A 14,774-nucleotide genomic window follows, 5' to 3' on the forward strand; every position below is an offset into this window, starting at 1 on the left:
TCTATTCTCACTAAGCCATGGGGACTTCTTATCTCTCCACAATGTTCTGTTTTGCTTTAATATGTTTGTTTCAGTGTATCCTCATCCATTTATGTCTAAACTCTTAATGCTGCAGTTTTAATTATCTGACCTGTGAGATGTCTAATCTGTAGTGATATTAGGATTTCCATGGAGCAAGCAAGTAATAAATAGATTAATTCAAACCTCTTTTGCCTCCTCACCTACACCACCAAGTGTTCATGTAGGTTAAGGTTCACCCATTATGAGATAATTAGAAATCTTGTTACAAGTTGTCTGAATGAAAGAACAAGGAGCTGCATATATCCAACAGCTTCTGAAATCAACCTAAATATGTTTGCTAGCTAATTTTAGGTGTCTGTGACTGAAAGTTTTGTCTCATATGTTGTATGACTTAAATAAAGAAGCTTTATGAAGTTAGTTCTTCTTGCTTGTCAGTAAAAAATACTTCATTTACCAGCAAAATAATTTTTTGTTGTTTTCATCACACTACTGACAAATAAGCAGTTTAGTAGAGTATGTGGAGATTAATTTTCTTGCCAAGTGCGTGATTTCCTTCCCTTTTATATTGAAATGGCAAAATATCAAAGCATTGATTTACAATTATAATGTAATTATCAGCAGTAGAGGATATGGATTAGGTGACTTTTCTAATTTTATTATTTCACAATGTTTCTTCTTGTTGCAAAACCCTTCAAATATAAATCTTCCCCCAACCAAATCTCACATTTCTTTCCAGTTTCCTCTCTCTATTCACCCTCCATGACAACATTTTTGAAGTCACCAGCTCCCCATCACGTGCAGATTTGCTTCACTGTATTCCTCTCTGCTCTAAACAGCTGTGGGGTGAAGGCCACAAGCTGTTTCCTCTTGGGCCCTCTCTCACTTTCACTTCCCTCCAGTCTCTGCATGCCCTGAGCTTCTTTCCCAGACTAAAAGGGCCATGAATACATTTTTGGAGGCTGGAGGTTGCATTTTGTGTGTGGATAATCTAAACAAAGCTGTCCAAGGCAGCAGAGCTTGTTAACTGCATTTCTAGTGCAACAGTAATGTCACTGACATGTGCCTACCTTTGTACTTTTGGTACACTTAGCAAGAAGCAAGTTATTGCCTTAGACATCACAGAGAGACCAATAAAATTCCTTATCTTCATTGTACTTAATTTATTTTAATCTCAGTCTTTTGCTTATAGAAATTGAGTTCTAATTAAAGCCCATTAACAAAGGTCAAATTGACTTGATATATATGACTTTAAGCTGTGCTAAGAACTTTCAGCTATCAGCAGTTATCTATTACTAACAAATAAAACTCCAACAGCAAAACTGATATGAACTTAGGAGTTGTTTTTGCTGAAATCACACTGATTGCTATCTCACTTTCTAGAAACACAAGTTCTTATCTTTGTTAAATACTCTTTTATTGGCATGATCTCATTTCACAAAACTGCTACCAGATTATTTAGAAACACGTCCCTTGCACTGTCCAGATATAATTGCAAACACAACTTACTAATGCAGTTTGTTCAAATTTAAATAACAATAGTTTCCCTATATTGTTCTGACTAGGTATTATTTGGGTGGAAACTGCTTTATCATATTGTTTTGCTCATTATTTGGACAAAAATAACTGGGTTTGTGAGATTTTAATTTCCTTTATAAGATTTTAATTTTGGGGAAGGGGAGCTTTTTGTGGGATTTCATAATTTCTTTGATAAACAGAAGTCATAGTTTTAATACCTACCACGAGAAATATTGAATTGTTCATTAAAATAAATACATAAAGTAACTTAATATTAAAACTCTTCAAGTGCTGAAGCATGGAACTGCTGGCCTACCCATCCTGAGTATCCATCAGACTGAGCCTGCCCAAGTATTGAAACACTAGACATTAAAACAAATAAACAACCACAGTGCCCACATAAACTTCCTTGCTGTAAGACTTCTATAATCTTATTTGCACCTTTCAACATCCCTATTTAAATGTTTTAATATGTAAATTATACAGTTCAGTCATGTGTTTTCAAGTGGGCAGCATGACAACGTAAAGGTTGGCACTCACTTCCATGACTGAAGGTGTAGATATGGGGTCACAAATGGGTACAATGACAGAAATTAATGTTGCTGCTCTATCCTACCTAGTAGCCTACTGTACATCTCTGGGGGAACATAAAGAAAAACTCAAAAGGACTGCTTTCTGGTTTTAGTAAATGGCAACTGAGTGTAGAGGGCTTAGCACAAAAACAGTGCTCCTGAACAGAGAGGCTGCTGGGCCTCCAGTCCTCTCATTATGGGGATTGTGAAGCTGATCTCTTTTGTAAGCTGTTGGATATCTACTCATAAGAGACATTATCAATGAAAACAACTTGTAATAGAGTTTTTTCCCTCTCTGTTTTCATGCCCTGTAAGCTCTGAAATAGCTCACAATAAGCAGAAGAAAAATGTGTGACCAAATTAAATAAAACAAACAAGAGGTGGAAACTGAAACACCTTAGAAGTCTGGCCAGTTTTACACTTGTGGAAATCTGGAGAGACTGCAGAGACAGTGGCTGTAAATGATGGCTGTAAATTCAGATCCAAGCAATTTATTTTACCTCTGTGTGTGGTGGGCAAAGTCCAGTCCATTTGTACCTACCAGTTAATATTTTACCCAAAGAGGGTACCTTTAACACTTTGAACAGTTCTCTAATTAAGATATTAAGGCAATGGCAGATCTAAATTGTGCCACTTAGTCAAATATGATCACAAGGACACATGAGGTGTCATCAGGTTCTTGAGATAGTTCTGCTCCTTTCTGTGTGAACTTGGGGCTCAGTTTGTCCATCAATAACCCCAGCTCAATAAATGTTCTTATGGGGCCCACTCATCCCCTTCTTCCTATCAAAGTTCTGCTCTGAAGGCAATAACACAGGGGAAAGGGCTGGGAAAGAGGGAGGGACTGAGGCATCAGCTGTGCAGTGAGGAAAGGCCAGCCATGAGCCCAAAGGCATTGCCAGACACGTCCAAGGGGACAGTTCCATTGAGAAGACCCTCAGGGACCTATCCAGGTGATGACTTACCCAAGTAACTATACACATCTTATAAACAGAAATGATGTTCAAACCAACAGCTCCTGAAGTAATCCTGCTTATCTTTATCCTGACCCCATCATGCCAGGCATGAACGTCTAATTTAATTCTTGCACCTTGTACAGATAAGAATTGTTTTCCCTGATTTTATAAACAAGATAACATCAAAATTGCAACTTGGCAGGGATCACTGGTAAGTTCAGTGTGTTGCCTCATGGAAAATTAGACAGTAGAAGCAACAACAAGACCAAACCCTTTTTCAGTCAGCAATAGCTGGGTCTCACCATCAGGATAAGCAGCACAGGAGAGCAGCAAGGAAGGAAGTGGGGTTGTGATCCACCTTAAACTAATTGGCAGATGGGCATTTTTAAAGCCAGCTGAAGAGATGGAAGGTGGAGGTGTAGAGTCTGCTCAGGACTCAATACTTCCTACCTATCAGGGTAGTAACTATGTTCTTCATACTGCACAAGTTTACATGACACAGTAAAATGAACTACTCATAATCTTGTCTCAAGTTCATGATATCTGAAAATAATCTTTTTTCTGCCTCAAAGTCAAAGAAATAAGTTTTCCATTTTTATGTTTATTCAATTAATAAATTAAACACAGAGATGTTTATATTCCTGATAAAAATCAGTATATTACATTCAGTAATATTCAGGAATGTAAAGATGGTAATATCCTCCTATAGAGAGTAAATTCACTTGCTCATCCTCAAGACTAATGAACAACAGCCAAAATGAACAGGGGTGTGATTTATTCCTTCCCTTTGGCAGCTTTTCACTTCCTTAATTCTTCAAATCTAGCACTTTCTGGTATCTATTATGGATTGTCAAGCTATTCTGCAGTGCTGCAGTTTGAATCACAGGACATTCTCAGGCTGTCATGATGCAGCTGTGATCTGTGATCTGCACTGGGGTACAGACCAGGACCACCCCAAAGTCAGTGACTTCTGGCATAAGAAAGCTATTTTTTAAAAAAAGTCTTTCTGTTGAGGAAGAATGCAAAAGACATGTTTCCCACAGGAAGGTAAGTTCAAGAAGTACTGTTTACCTGACATCAAGTGAGTTCTCACTTATAAGTGAAAAGGGTTTTCAGAAGTTTCTCTCTTCCTGGACACCCTAGCTACTAATTCTGATGCTTTAAAAGCAGCATTTTCTTTTCATGTAAATGCTTTTCTCATTCTTGTGGTAAACAATAAACTGACAGAATGCTATGCTTTCCTGGCACTAAAGTATAAAAAGTCAACAAACTGCCAAAGAGGGAAATTGTCTTTCTTCCACTCTCCATCTGCTGCAGGCAGCTGAAGGGTAACTTATAGCAACCGTAGATTAGGAAAAAAATGCACATTGCTATAGAAATTGCCAACAGTAGACTCACTTGGAGAGCTTGGCTTTATTTGTAGACATTTCCAAACATTATTTGTTCTTTTTCAGGGTTTATTTCAAAATCTATCAAAGCCAGAGACAAGACTTCCATTAATTTCAATGCCTTTGGAGCAGATTCACAGGGGAGAGCCTGTGGCACCCTCAGCCCTGGCATTTTTAGTATGTTCATGTAGTCAGATTTCCAGCAGCAGAGAAAGAACTGGACAATGCTACAGAACACATTCATCATAGAAGTGAGCTCCTACTGGAAATGTCTGTATCACCAAGCCAGTACATTTAAGTACAGTCTCCTTCATCACGCCTGTGCTTTCAGAAACAGGCTGTGTTTTCTTATCTAGGAGGATAAAGTGGGAGGGCTGGATGCCAGCTGCTGTGAAGCCTGGCAAGTCAGCAGGGCCCAGGAAGAAGCAGGGAGCCTGAAGAGAAGAGCATCATGCAAACACACAGGGGCCAACTAACTTAAGAGCAGCTGCTCTCAGCTCTGGCTGCTGCAACAGCTCGAATATAAAACACTTGGATTGGGCGTTCCCAAACTGAAGCCTGTGAAGATTTGTATGGGGCCTGAAAGGGACTCCTAATTTGCAGACAACCCCAAGAGAAGCAGCTGATAAAGTAGTTACAGTCTAATCTGGGAAGAGGATGGGTGTCTGGGCCAATTAGCTAATTAGAATATGGATTGGCCTTCTCAGAGCTGGGAAATCCAGTCTGAATATTCACTTCTTAGCTGCTCCATAAGCTCTCCCTATTAATAATCAGAAATTCATGTGGGATCTGCTCCAAGGGCTCCATAGCTGAACTCTTGATTTACAGCCATGGTGAGAAGGAAGACATCCAGAAAAGTGTATTTTCTTCTCCTTTCCTCTCATCCCCCACAATTTTCCTACCCATTAAACCCTTTCCAATTAACTTTATCTTGAAAACCCTGATAACAGTCCTGCTTTTTCCAGCTGAACAAGACAGCCATAAACAGGAGGTCCAGAAAGGCCTTGGGATTGAAGTTCACTCTCAGATGGGATGGGCACTGCCTTCAGCCCAGCAGTGCAGTGCAGGAGGCATTTCTGCACTGCAGGAATCCATCAAACACTGCTGATTCCTCTGTGCTCTGGTAACTGGCTTGCTGACCCATGTCTAAATATAAGTGCCTGTTCTTTCACTTTTGGGTTATGGTGGTATAAATTAATAATAATGGCATCAAACTCAATGGAGTTAATGCCAAGGACAGGAGAAGCACAATAGCTAAAATCCTGATTTGTACTGTGCTTCTGCTAAGCTGGTGGCTTTGTAAACCTGAGTATCTTTCATAAGGAAGTTGAGATGCATTTAGAGATTTCAGCCCCTAAACGTTGCTGGGCTTGCTTCCCAAAGTCCATCATCAGCCTTTGGAATGTGCTAATAGGGCTCTCAAGTAGTTCTGATGATTAAAGCAATATTTTCATCTTTCCTAAATCATTGATTTAAGTTATGGCCTTCTCTTCTGCCTCCCAGAAGGTAAAAATACTGCAGCTTCAAAGAGTTGAGCAGCTTATCTTTTAAGGGGTGATGGGTGCATTTCACTTGGGGTGTGGAATTCTAAGCAGAAACAACAGTTCAAAATGAAGCTTTCTTGGAACAGCTGAGATGAATCTGCACATGCATAAACAGGAGGGCAGGATGGATCTGATACAGTAATTATAGATATTGCATTAGCATCTAAAAGAAGCACCTCAATAATTATTAAAAATAAAGCAATTCAGACCAGTTAAATGTATCTAGAGAAGCAGTGTGTTTTCCCATCTCATAACTCCTTGTATTTCTCATTTTTTTATTCTCACTATTTTATCTCTTTGCTGTTGTAAAGACCTCCCAACTTCAATGTTCACACAATGAAGCCTTTGATGTAGGAGCTTTATCTCACTCTTCCACATGTCCAACAGTAGCATATATCAACTTTATCTTCTCTGCTCACAAGGAAAGCAATGATTTAATGCCTTCTCCTCAAACTGATCTCACATGGGATGTGACAGTTGTACAATAGAGCTCACAAGGGTCAGTGCAGGGACTTAGCATCAGAACAACAACCCCCAGGAACAATCAGAATTATATATTAGAAGTTGTGTTCTGTTCCATGCTCTATTGCTGCTGCTGTGGCAAGCAGCAAAGAGGAAGGAGAATGCTGATGACATGACAAGGATGACGTCTCAAGCTTTTGAAGAAGGCATCAAAAAGAGTGGTGTTCTGGTAAGCAAGACCAGTGGGATGCACAGCACTGAGCTGAGAATGTGGCTTTGGGTCACAGTTCTGATTTCTCTTGCTGTGTGTTTGGCTGTGGAGGAAGCAACTGATGAAGGAATACCTTGTTCAAAGTACCAGCAAGCTTTCAATCATTCATGCTATGAGTTTGTTGGACTCCAGCAAACCTTCACAGGGGCCCAGAGCTGGTGTGAGAGAGGAGGAGGGCATCTTGTCTTTATTCAAAATGAGGAAACTCAAGAGTTCTTGCAAAAACATATTGCTGAGGATCAGGAATGGTGGATAGGACTGAGCTCAAACTCCTTGCTGAATGAAACTACTGATGGTAAGTGGTTTTAAAATCACATTTTAAAAATTGTATCAGCTCATGATGCTTTCTCAACATGGTAGAAAATGCAGTAAGTCCCTTTGTAGATATCTGCTGAAAAGCCTCTTTTGTTGCTGCATCTTCAGATTTCTATTAAGATGTTTAATTGCCTGCTTCACTTCCTTGTTGCATGTTACCACCCCTTTCCATTGGATTTTGTGGTTGTGTGAACACACGGTGAATGAGAACAGCTTGCTGACCCAGTGAAACAAATGTGCTGGGTTAGGTCTCCAGTGGAAGCCAATTCATCCCACTAGGAAGTGCTGCAAGGTCTGATGCAAGGGAAATGGTGAAACCTTGAGGCTGGGAGCACAAGTGGCAGTGTCTCTTTTCATGATTGCATCAGGTTCAATATAAAATGCAATTGAAGATCCTTACCCAGACTAAACCATCTCTGCTTCGTAGGAAAAGGGCTACAGTCCTGCTCTGCAGGCTCTGACTCTAATTGTATTACTTGGAAAATAAACAGTCTTGACACAATTTCTCTGTTCACAGGGTCAATAACTTGGCTGGACACTTCAAATATAATCTACAGTAACTGGTACAAGGATCAGCCATCTCGCTTCTCATCCATGTGTGGGTACATCCTGAAGAATGCCAAGTATCAGTGGGGTGTGACTGAAAATTGCAGTCAGGAATTTGACTTCATTTGCGAGTTTGGTAAGCTACACAACAGCTGGAACAGTGAAGTGTGCTGTGATCACAATGGGGCATAAACTGCCTTGTTATTTTCAAGGTAGCTGGGAAATAACTTCATGAATCTTACTAAATATGAGCAGGCAAAAAGTCATAGAACCCCAGCAGGTGCTCTTTTTCCAGTGTGCTGATCCAAAAAAGGAAGAACCCACAAATCACCAGGAGATGTAAGTGCTCAGCAACCAGACATTAAGGGCCAGGGTTCCAGCAGAGGATTGATAAAATAGAAACAGATCTGAGAGTGAATATAATGTGTAGCTGTCCACATCTTCAGTGGACATAAGCTGGCTATGTTAAAGCATGGCTGCAAGAATAAACTCCCACAACACCATAATACCTGGGCTAGGTAGGACCTATATGGCTGTACCATAAAAACACTCATTAATGTGTGCCAGATAATTTCCATATGCAACTGAAGAAAAAATACAGGCAGGCTTCCAGAGGCACCACTCCTTGCAGCCTGGATAGAGCAAAAGTGAGAGCAAGTTTTTCTTGTTTCTTCTGAGACCCCTCCACCATGTGAAGTTCAAGGTTTTCCCAGGTTAAGGAAGCAGACAGGAACCTGTACTTCCTGTGCTCAGACAGAAAATCCACAGACATTGTGTCACTCAAATTGTGACTTGGAACAAGCAGTTCTGGAAAGGAATGCTGGCAATATCATCCCTTTCAACACATGGATATGAGGGGAATTTGTGTTCTTCCCACTTTGCACAAGAATACTTTAAACTGCAGCTAGAACTGGGGTCACAAGCACTGCAAGGACAGTCTGGCTGTGGGCTCACTAATATAAAAAGGTTTCCAAGGTTTCCACAAGCCCTAGAACTGCTACTGCCCTGTCCAGCAGTCTACTACTACTGACATAAATAACAAGTTGTTCTGCAATAAGCAAAGCTAATGAAGTTTTGTTTGCTATCCTGATTTTCTGTTCCACATCCCCTCCCTTCTCTCCTCAGCACTCCCAGTTCACTCCCATATCCCAGCAGGTCCCACTTCTGCAAATACTTTTCACTGCCTCAGCTCCCTCCCCTGCAGCTGCTCCAGAGCTCCAGCTGTATGTGCTGGCCACTTTAATTCCATGCCCATGGCATTGATGTAGCTCTTTCTCCTCTCCCTAGATATTGCATTTCATGACATTTTAGGGTGTTGGAGGTTTATATCTATATATCAAATTTCACTGAAGATGACTAACATTAAAAATGACTGGGGGAGAGGAAACTGGCAGACAGCACAATCCCTTAAGCTTATTTTTCTTGCAAAAACAGACTAAAATTATTTTTCCATTACAACCACAGTAGACAACTGTCTGTTTGTAAGGAAACTATCATCTGTTACCATAGGATCTGACTGAGAGCCCATTAAATTCAAAGAGCAACAATATCCTACACTACATTCATCATTCCACTACCCAGGAAACCAAGACCAGATCAAGGCAATTCTACCATTTGGTGTTCTGTAGGTTAGCAGTTTATTATAGTAAATATATATGTACCTAGAAATACAGACCAAGTTTTGTTCATCTTTCCATGTAAAAGTTGCTGAGACAGCAAATACTGTGAAAACCTGCACATAGAGAACAAAAAAAAGGCATGAGATAATGGTCCATACTAGAATTTACCAGCAAGTTATTTTTCAAGCTTATTTAGAGAGCTGTAATCTGCAAACTGATCATGTTGCTATAGTTACAGCCAGGCTTAGCTTTAGCCTTTAAATAACAATAGCACACAATTATTGCAGTGTGCACACACTGGCACTGTTAATCAAGGGACTTGAGGGGAATGATCCAAACAACACCGGGAGGACAATGTAGTTAAACCTGGAACAGCTGAAACAAAAACATCCTTTTGCAACACTCCCATATGAGAGCAGTTATTCACATCCTCCTCTTCAGGGTATTAAGGATCCTGATTACTACACGATACTAAGAATTCTGAAAGATAATTAACTGTCCCAGATTAATCAAAGAATGAGGTGTATGTATTTAGAGCTATGACCTTACCCATCTGAGCAGTCCTGCTGAATGAAGTCAGTCAAATATCACACAGGAACAAAGGAGTCTCTGTAGCAGAAATGGGATCAGCTCCCATACTTAATATGCAAACTATTCTCCAAAGCAATTACCTCAATATTATGCAATCCATACTTCTCTGTCGGAAGTAAAGAGCAACTTTAAACCTTCCAGTATTTCAGGTCAAACAAATGCTAAGAGTTTTTCACAAAATGCTATCTATTTTTATAATTAAAATATTGTTGCTTATTGAAAATGTCCTCAATATTTTAAGGCAGTAAAAACATAAATCTGTTAATTTTGACTATTTTGTAATTTTGTTAAATTTTCTTAAATGTTTAGCTTTAAAGGGAGAAAAGGGAAGAAATACAAACAAAACAAAATGAACATGGAGTAGAATTGTATCAGGATTTTTCACAAATTCAAAAAGGTAATATATGGGTTTTTTTCTCCTATTAGAATTTGGCCAGAGCATCGCTTGTGATAATTCCAATGCCACTGTACAGTGTGGATCAGGAGAAGTGATTCAAATTGAAGAGAGCTTCTATGGGCGGAAGACCCCTCACTACTGTGTGTCAGAGACTCTGCAGTTTGAAAGGGATGAAGGCTGCAGCTGGCTCAGCGTCAAGGATGAAGTAGCAGGTGGTGTCTCACAGCATTGCTTGTCAGAAACACAGAGCATGTACCAAAGTTCCTTGTGCCTCAAATAATTTACCTTTTTATTTCCCAGTAGAGTTTGCAAATGGGAAAGTGGATTGTTCCTAAAATGAAGGGAATCACAGAGAACTTCTGACAGGGAGGAGGCTGCTACAGGAGGCTGGATGGAAAGGAGGGGATTTGCCAGGAGCAAAGATTTAGAGAAGGAGAGGAGGAGAAAAAGGAACGGCCCTGTGAAGAGCAAAGATTCAGAGAAGGAGAGGAGGAGCTAAAGGAGGGGTTTTTGCTAAGGGCAGATTCACAGGAGGGGAGGAGCAAATGAAGAGCAAGGGGTGCGCCTGACAAGGGTGCGGCTGGTTCCTCTTAGTGTAGGAAGAAAATATGTGAGCACAGTGATTCCTTGACAGATTCAGTGGGATACTCAAGGTTTTACAGAGATGGAAGGCAACACATCCAACCAAACCTAACTCCAAAGCAAGAGGGGTGAAAAGGCTGGCACCCATGGGGACATGAGGGCAGGAGGGACCTGCTGCTGCCTGCCACGGGTCAGGCACCCACCCTGCTGGAGCCAAGGGCTTGGATACTAAACAGTGACTGTGGCCTGTCCCCAGGGAGATTCGTAGGGCTTCCAGCCAAAATGAAACAAAATACAGAAGCTTCCTTTTTCTTTCTTTTCTTTCTTTTTTTTTTCTACCTTTTCAAATTCAGCTTTGTTCCAATAAAGTGAAGTGATGCTAAGAAATGCCACAAAACATGCAACACACTCAAGTCAAAGTGATGTGGAAATTTGTCTAGAAATCAGAGACATGATACTGATCCCCTTGCCCTTTTTGTTTCTCAATCATCTTTCATCTGAGCTGTTGTGGCAGTAAAGGCAAAAGCCACTTGGTGATCTGAAATGCTCCCTTTCAGGCCAGTGTCACGGGCTGCAGGCCTGCCAGGTGACAGCAGATGGCACTTTCTTTGGAGATCCTTGTCCAGCTTTGGGAAGCTATTTGTCTATTCAATACCACTGCAAGGAAGGTAAGAGGGAGGGGGATGTCTGCACTGGAGGCCTGTCATGTTCTGTGCTGTAACACTGAGACCATTGGTATTTATCTTAAAAATCACTGTACCATCCTCAGGGAAGAAACTGGAATAGTGGTGATCACTGAAAATAGCCACAAAAATGTAGATTCCCTGTCCTAACTGAGGGTTCTGGGCAGAACACAAAGCCCAGAAACTCAGACACATAAAACATATTTAGATGAAATTATGTTCCAACAAGAATTTTGATTACTAGTCATGGAAAAGAATCAGCTCCCTGTCACACCACTAATGCACACAAATTAGCAGCAGTACCAGCTGTGGTTTGGAGCATGCTGGCTCTCAATGCCTGAAAATAAATTGAATTTTGTAAGGAAAGTAGACAAACACTGGGACTGAATTGTGATTCTGCTTTGCAGGTCTGCAGCTGATTATGAAAGACACATGTTTTGTCTTTGAAAATATCACAGTCACTTTGATCTGGCTTCTCTCACCATATTCTGGGAACCTTTCCTGCACCATTAGCACTGGAGATGGTCACACCATTGATCCTTACTACCCTCTAACGTAAGATACAGCCTTCATTTCTCTTCAGACAAACAGCACATTTCATTGCTTACACTTTATTGAATGTGCCAAGTCTCATAAATGAGATGTTAAAAACTAGATAGCTCAATAATAGAACATACCTACGAGAGATTTGGATTCTGCAAAAACCTGTTCTGAAATCAATACAAAATTTTATATTAAGCTGCCAACCACAATCTTCCTTCTATTATAACAAGTGTTTCCTATTTCTAAGACTATTTATTCCATATCTTAAGACTCAAAATTACTGAAGACATGTCAGTAATTGCCAAACTACAAGCAAATATTATTTCCTTAAGTTTAAAAAGTGGGGTTTTTCTAATAACAAACCTGTAGTTTTTCTTTTATTTTAATTGAATAAAAATCCTGTCTTTAATAGATCAAACATTTTTCTGCTGGATTTAAAGATCAGATGTGGTCTTAGTAGTAGGAATGACATTTGAATGAATGAAATTTGGGGATGTGTTATCATGTAAGGTGAAGGTCTTCCACAACAAGTTCTCTTTCTGTTCTAGACTGGTCAGCAACCTCACATACAGGTACTCCTCTCCTGGGGAGTTTACTGTTTTTGTGGAGTGCACCACCAGCGAGTGGCACGTGATGGCACAGAGGCAGGTGACAGTTCAGGATCAGGAGGACCAGCTCAGCATTACTGGGTGCTACAGCCAGTGTGGAACAGGGAACAGCTCCCACTGCCAAACGCTCTATGGGGAGGAGCTGTGGATCCAAGTTCAGCTCAGTGGAGGTGAGGATCATTTCTCTGCATGGTTTAAAGGGAAGGATAAATATCATTGCCATACTTAGGATAGAAGCAGGATTGTCATTATGCAAAATTATAATTCTTAGTCAATGCTTTCCCTGTTGTATTCCTGCATTTTTATTCTCTCAGTTCCCTTGGAGGAGACATAAACCCTTTTTTCCTACTAAAAAAGCTGACAGCACAAGCATAACTTTAGTCATAAAAATCTACATGATGCCAGTCAGAATATTTCTGTGTTTGAAGTTAGGAATTTATGGAAATGCTCCTCTGATTAGAGTAAGAGGATTCCACTCTAAGCTGGACACATTTGCCAGTGTACTTTTCTTTCTCACTTCAAGTTCCTGGAAGCCACATATGTGCTGAACAAAATTAAAAATCAGTAGTGTATGTTTGAATTGTCTCCTTAAAACATTCCCAGCAGAAAACACACGATAGATTTGCATTAAGTCACCTTAAGTGACTTTATTAAAAATGACTGCATTGCTGCAGTGTTCTTGTGACTCCTGTATAAACACTGGAATGCTGCACAAAGCAGCTGGAACTTGTTGGCCTATTGCACAAGCTGTGAGAAATTTTCATCTGTGTTTTTGCAGGCAATGGAGTAACCTACAGTGTGTTAGCAGATAACATGACACTGAGTGAATCCAGTGCAAAGGAAGGTCTTGTCCCCCATAACCTGACACTCAGCAGGGCCTCTCAAGAGCTGATAGGCCCAGGGATGCATCAGCTGGAAATCCGAGCATCCAGGAGCACGATGGCACCGGAGATCTCTGGGACTATTGCTGTGCATTTAATTGAGCCAGTATCTGGAATTCAGGCTGCAGTAGCTTCCCGCACTCTGCAGCTGGGGGAGGACTTGGAGGTGAATGTCTCTGTGTCCCGTGGTGCCCCAGAGAAGCTGATGTTTGAGGTGATTGGATCCAACCAAACACAGTGCCACCGAGCAGACAGCCCTCGTGGGGAGCCGCGGATGTACGGCGTTCCCGTGCCCTGGGAAGGTACAGCACACCGACACCTCCTGTCTTCCAGGACATCACAGCTCACATAAAGAGTCACAGCATCCTGGCCTAGGGGACAGTAATGCACAGCTGAATTTGGCAGCTTTTCTGACTGTTCAAACTTAGTCTGCAGAGCAGGATGAACAGCACAGTCCTGTATAAGTGAGCTGAAAAATTGGAGCTGACAAATGGCTCTGCTCCACAGACTCAGAGCAAGGCTTCAGCTGATTCTTGCAGTGGAAGAGACACAGTAAAGAGACATAGGGTTTATTTTTTCATGGCACCATCTGATTGAAGTACAAATGAGGAGATTTTCTTGAATAGCAAAGTGTTTTCCTCCTGTTGGTTCATTATGTTTCAAGTTTAGACTGCTCTGCATTTTACACTGAAGTAATTCATAATCTGAGGAGTTCTTAGTAGAGATGATAAAGAAAAGGGGAGTTTTTCTGCATGTCCGTTTCCAACACATAACTTTTGTTGGAGTTAATTATGAATAAACATTTTAGTAATATTATTCTTTCATTATTACATAGTCAAAGGCTTTAAAATGTAGAATTAGGCAGATTGCGCTTTAGAGTTAATTAACAGTGGCAGAAGATAAAAAAGTTTTCACCTCTAGTGAGCTATTCCAACCCCATGCCAAAGTGGGAACAGTAGAAGCTAATTATGATTTCATTTCATGTTTTTAAATTATTCAATACTAAAGTTTTATTTGTTCTCCCTGTACCCATTTGAACATCCCTTCCCCATAGGCAGAAATTTTCAAACAAGATAGCTGCTGTCTCAAGATGCCTAAATTAATTTGCCTCCAGTGTTTGTACACCTCTAGTTTCCTGTGTGATATCATAGTCAGCTGACAAATAATTGCATGACAAGGGCTAGGAAAAGGGCAGTTGAGTTATTCAAAAGTTGATATAAAGGGGAAAAACATTCCAGGAAAAGCCTTTCAGCAGTGGACACCCATCAGAAACCCCCCTG

The 14,774-nt window shown here is 40.6% G+C and overlaps 1 protein-coding gene across 1 annotated transcript in view; it reads left to right on the forward strand.

Annotated features, from left to right (window-relative positions):
• Positions 1 to 5,201: 5,201 nt before the first annotated feature.
• Positions 5,202 to 14,774, forward strand: part of LOC135279791 (polycystin-1-like protein 2) — a 38,117-nt gene continuing 28,544 nt past the window's right edge. The window contains exons 1-7 of the mRNA XM_064387317.1: positions 5,202 to 7,024; positions 7,562 to 7,726; positions 10,227 to 10,409; positions 11,337 to 11,447; positions 11,870 to 12,017; positions 12,554 to 12,783; positions 13,392 to 13,796. Coding sequence (XP_064243387.1) covers positions 6,631 to 7,024; positions 7,562 to 7,726; positions 10,227 to 10,409; positions 11,337 to 11,447; positions 11,870 to 12,017; positions 12,554 to 12,783; positions 13,392 to 13,796 — 1,636 coding nt within the window. The 5' untranslated portion in view covers positions 5,202 to 6,630. The remainder of the gene's footprint in view (positions 7,025 to 7,561; positions 7,727 to 10,226; positions 10,410 to 11,336; positions 11,448 to 11,869; positions 12,018 to 12,553; positions 12,784 to 13,391; positions 13,797 to 14,774) is intronic.

The sequence above is a fragment of the Passer domesticus genome, chromosome 12, assembly GCF_036417665.1.
Source record: "Passer domesticus isolate bPasDom1 chromosome 12, bPasDom1.hap1, whole genome shotgun sequence".
In the NCBI taxonomy this organism is placed as follows: domain Eukaryota; kingdom Metazoa; phylum Chordata; class Aves; order Passeriformes; family Passeridae; genus Passer; species Passer domesticus.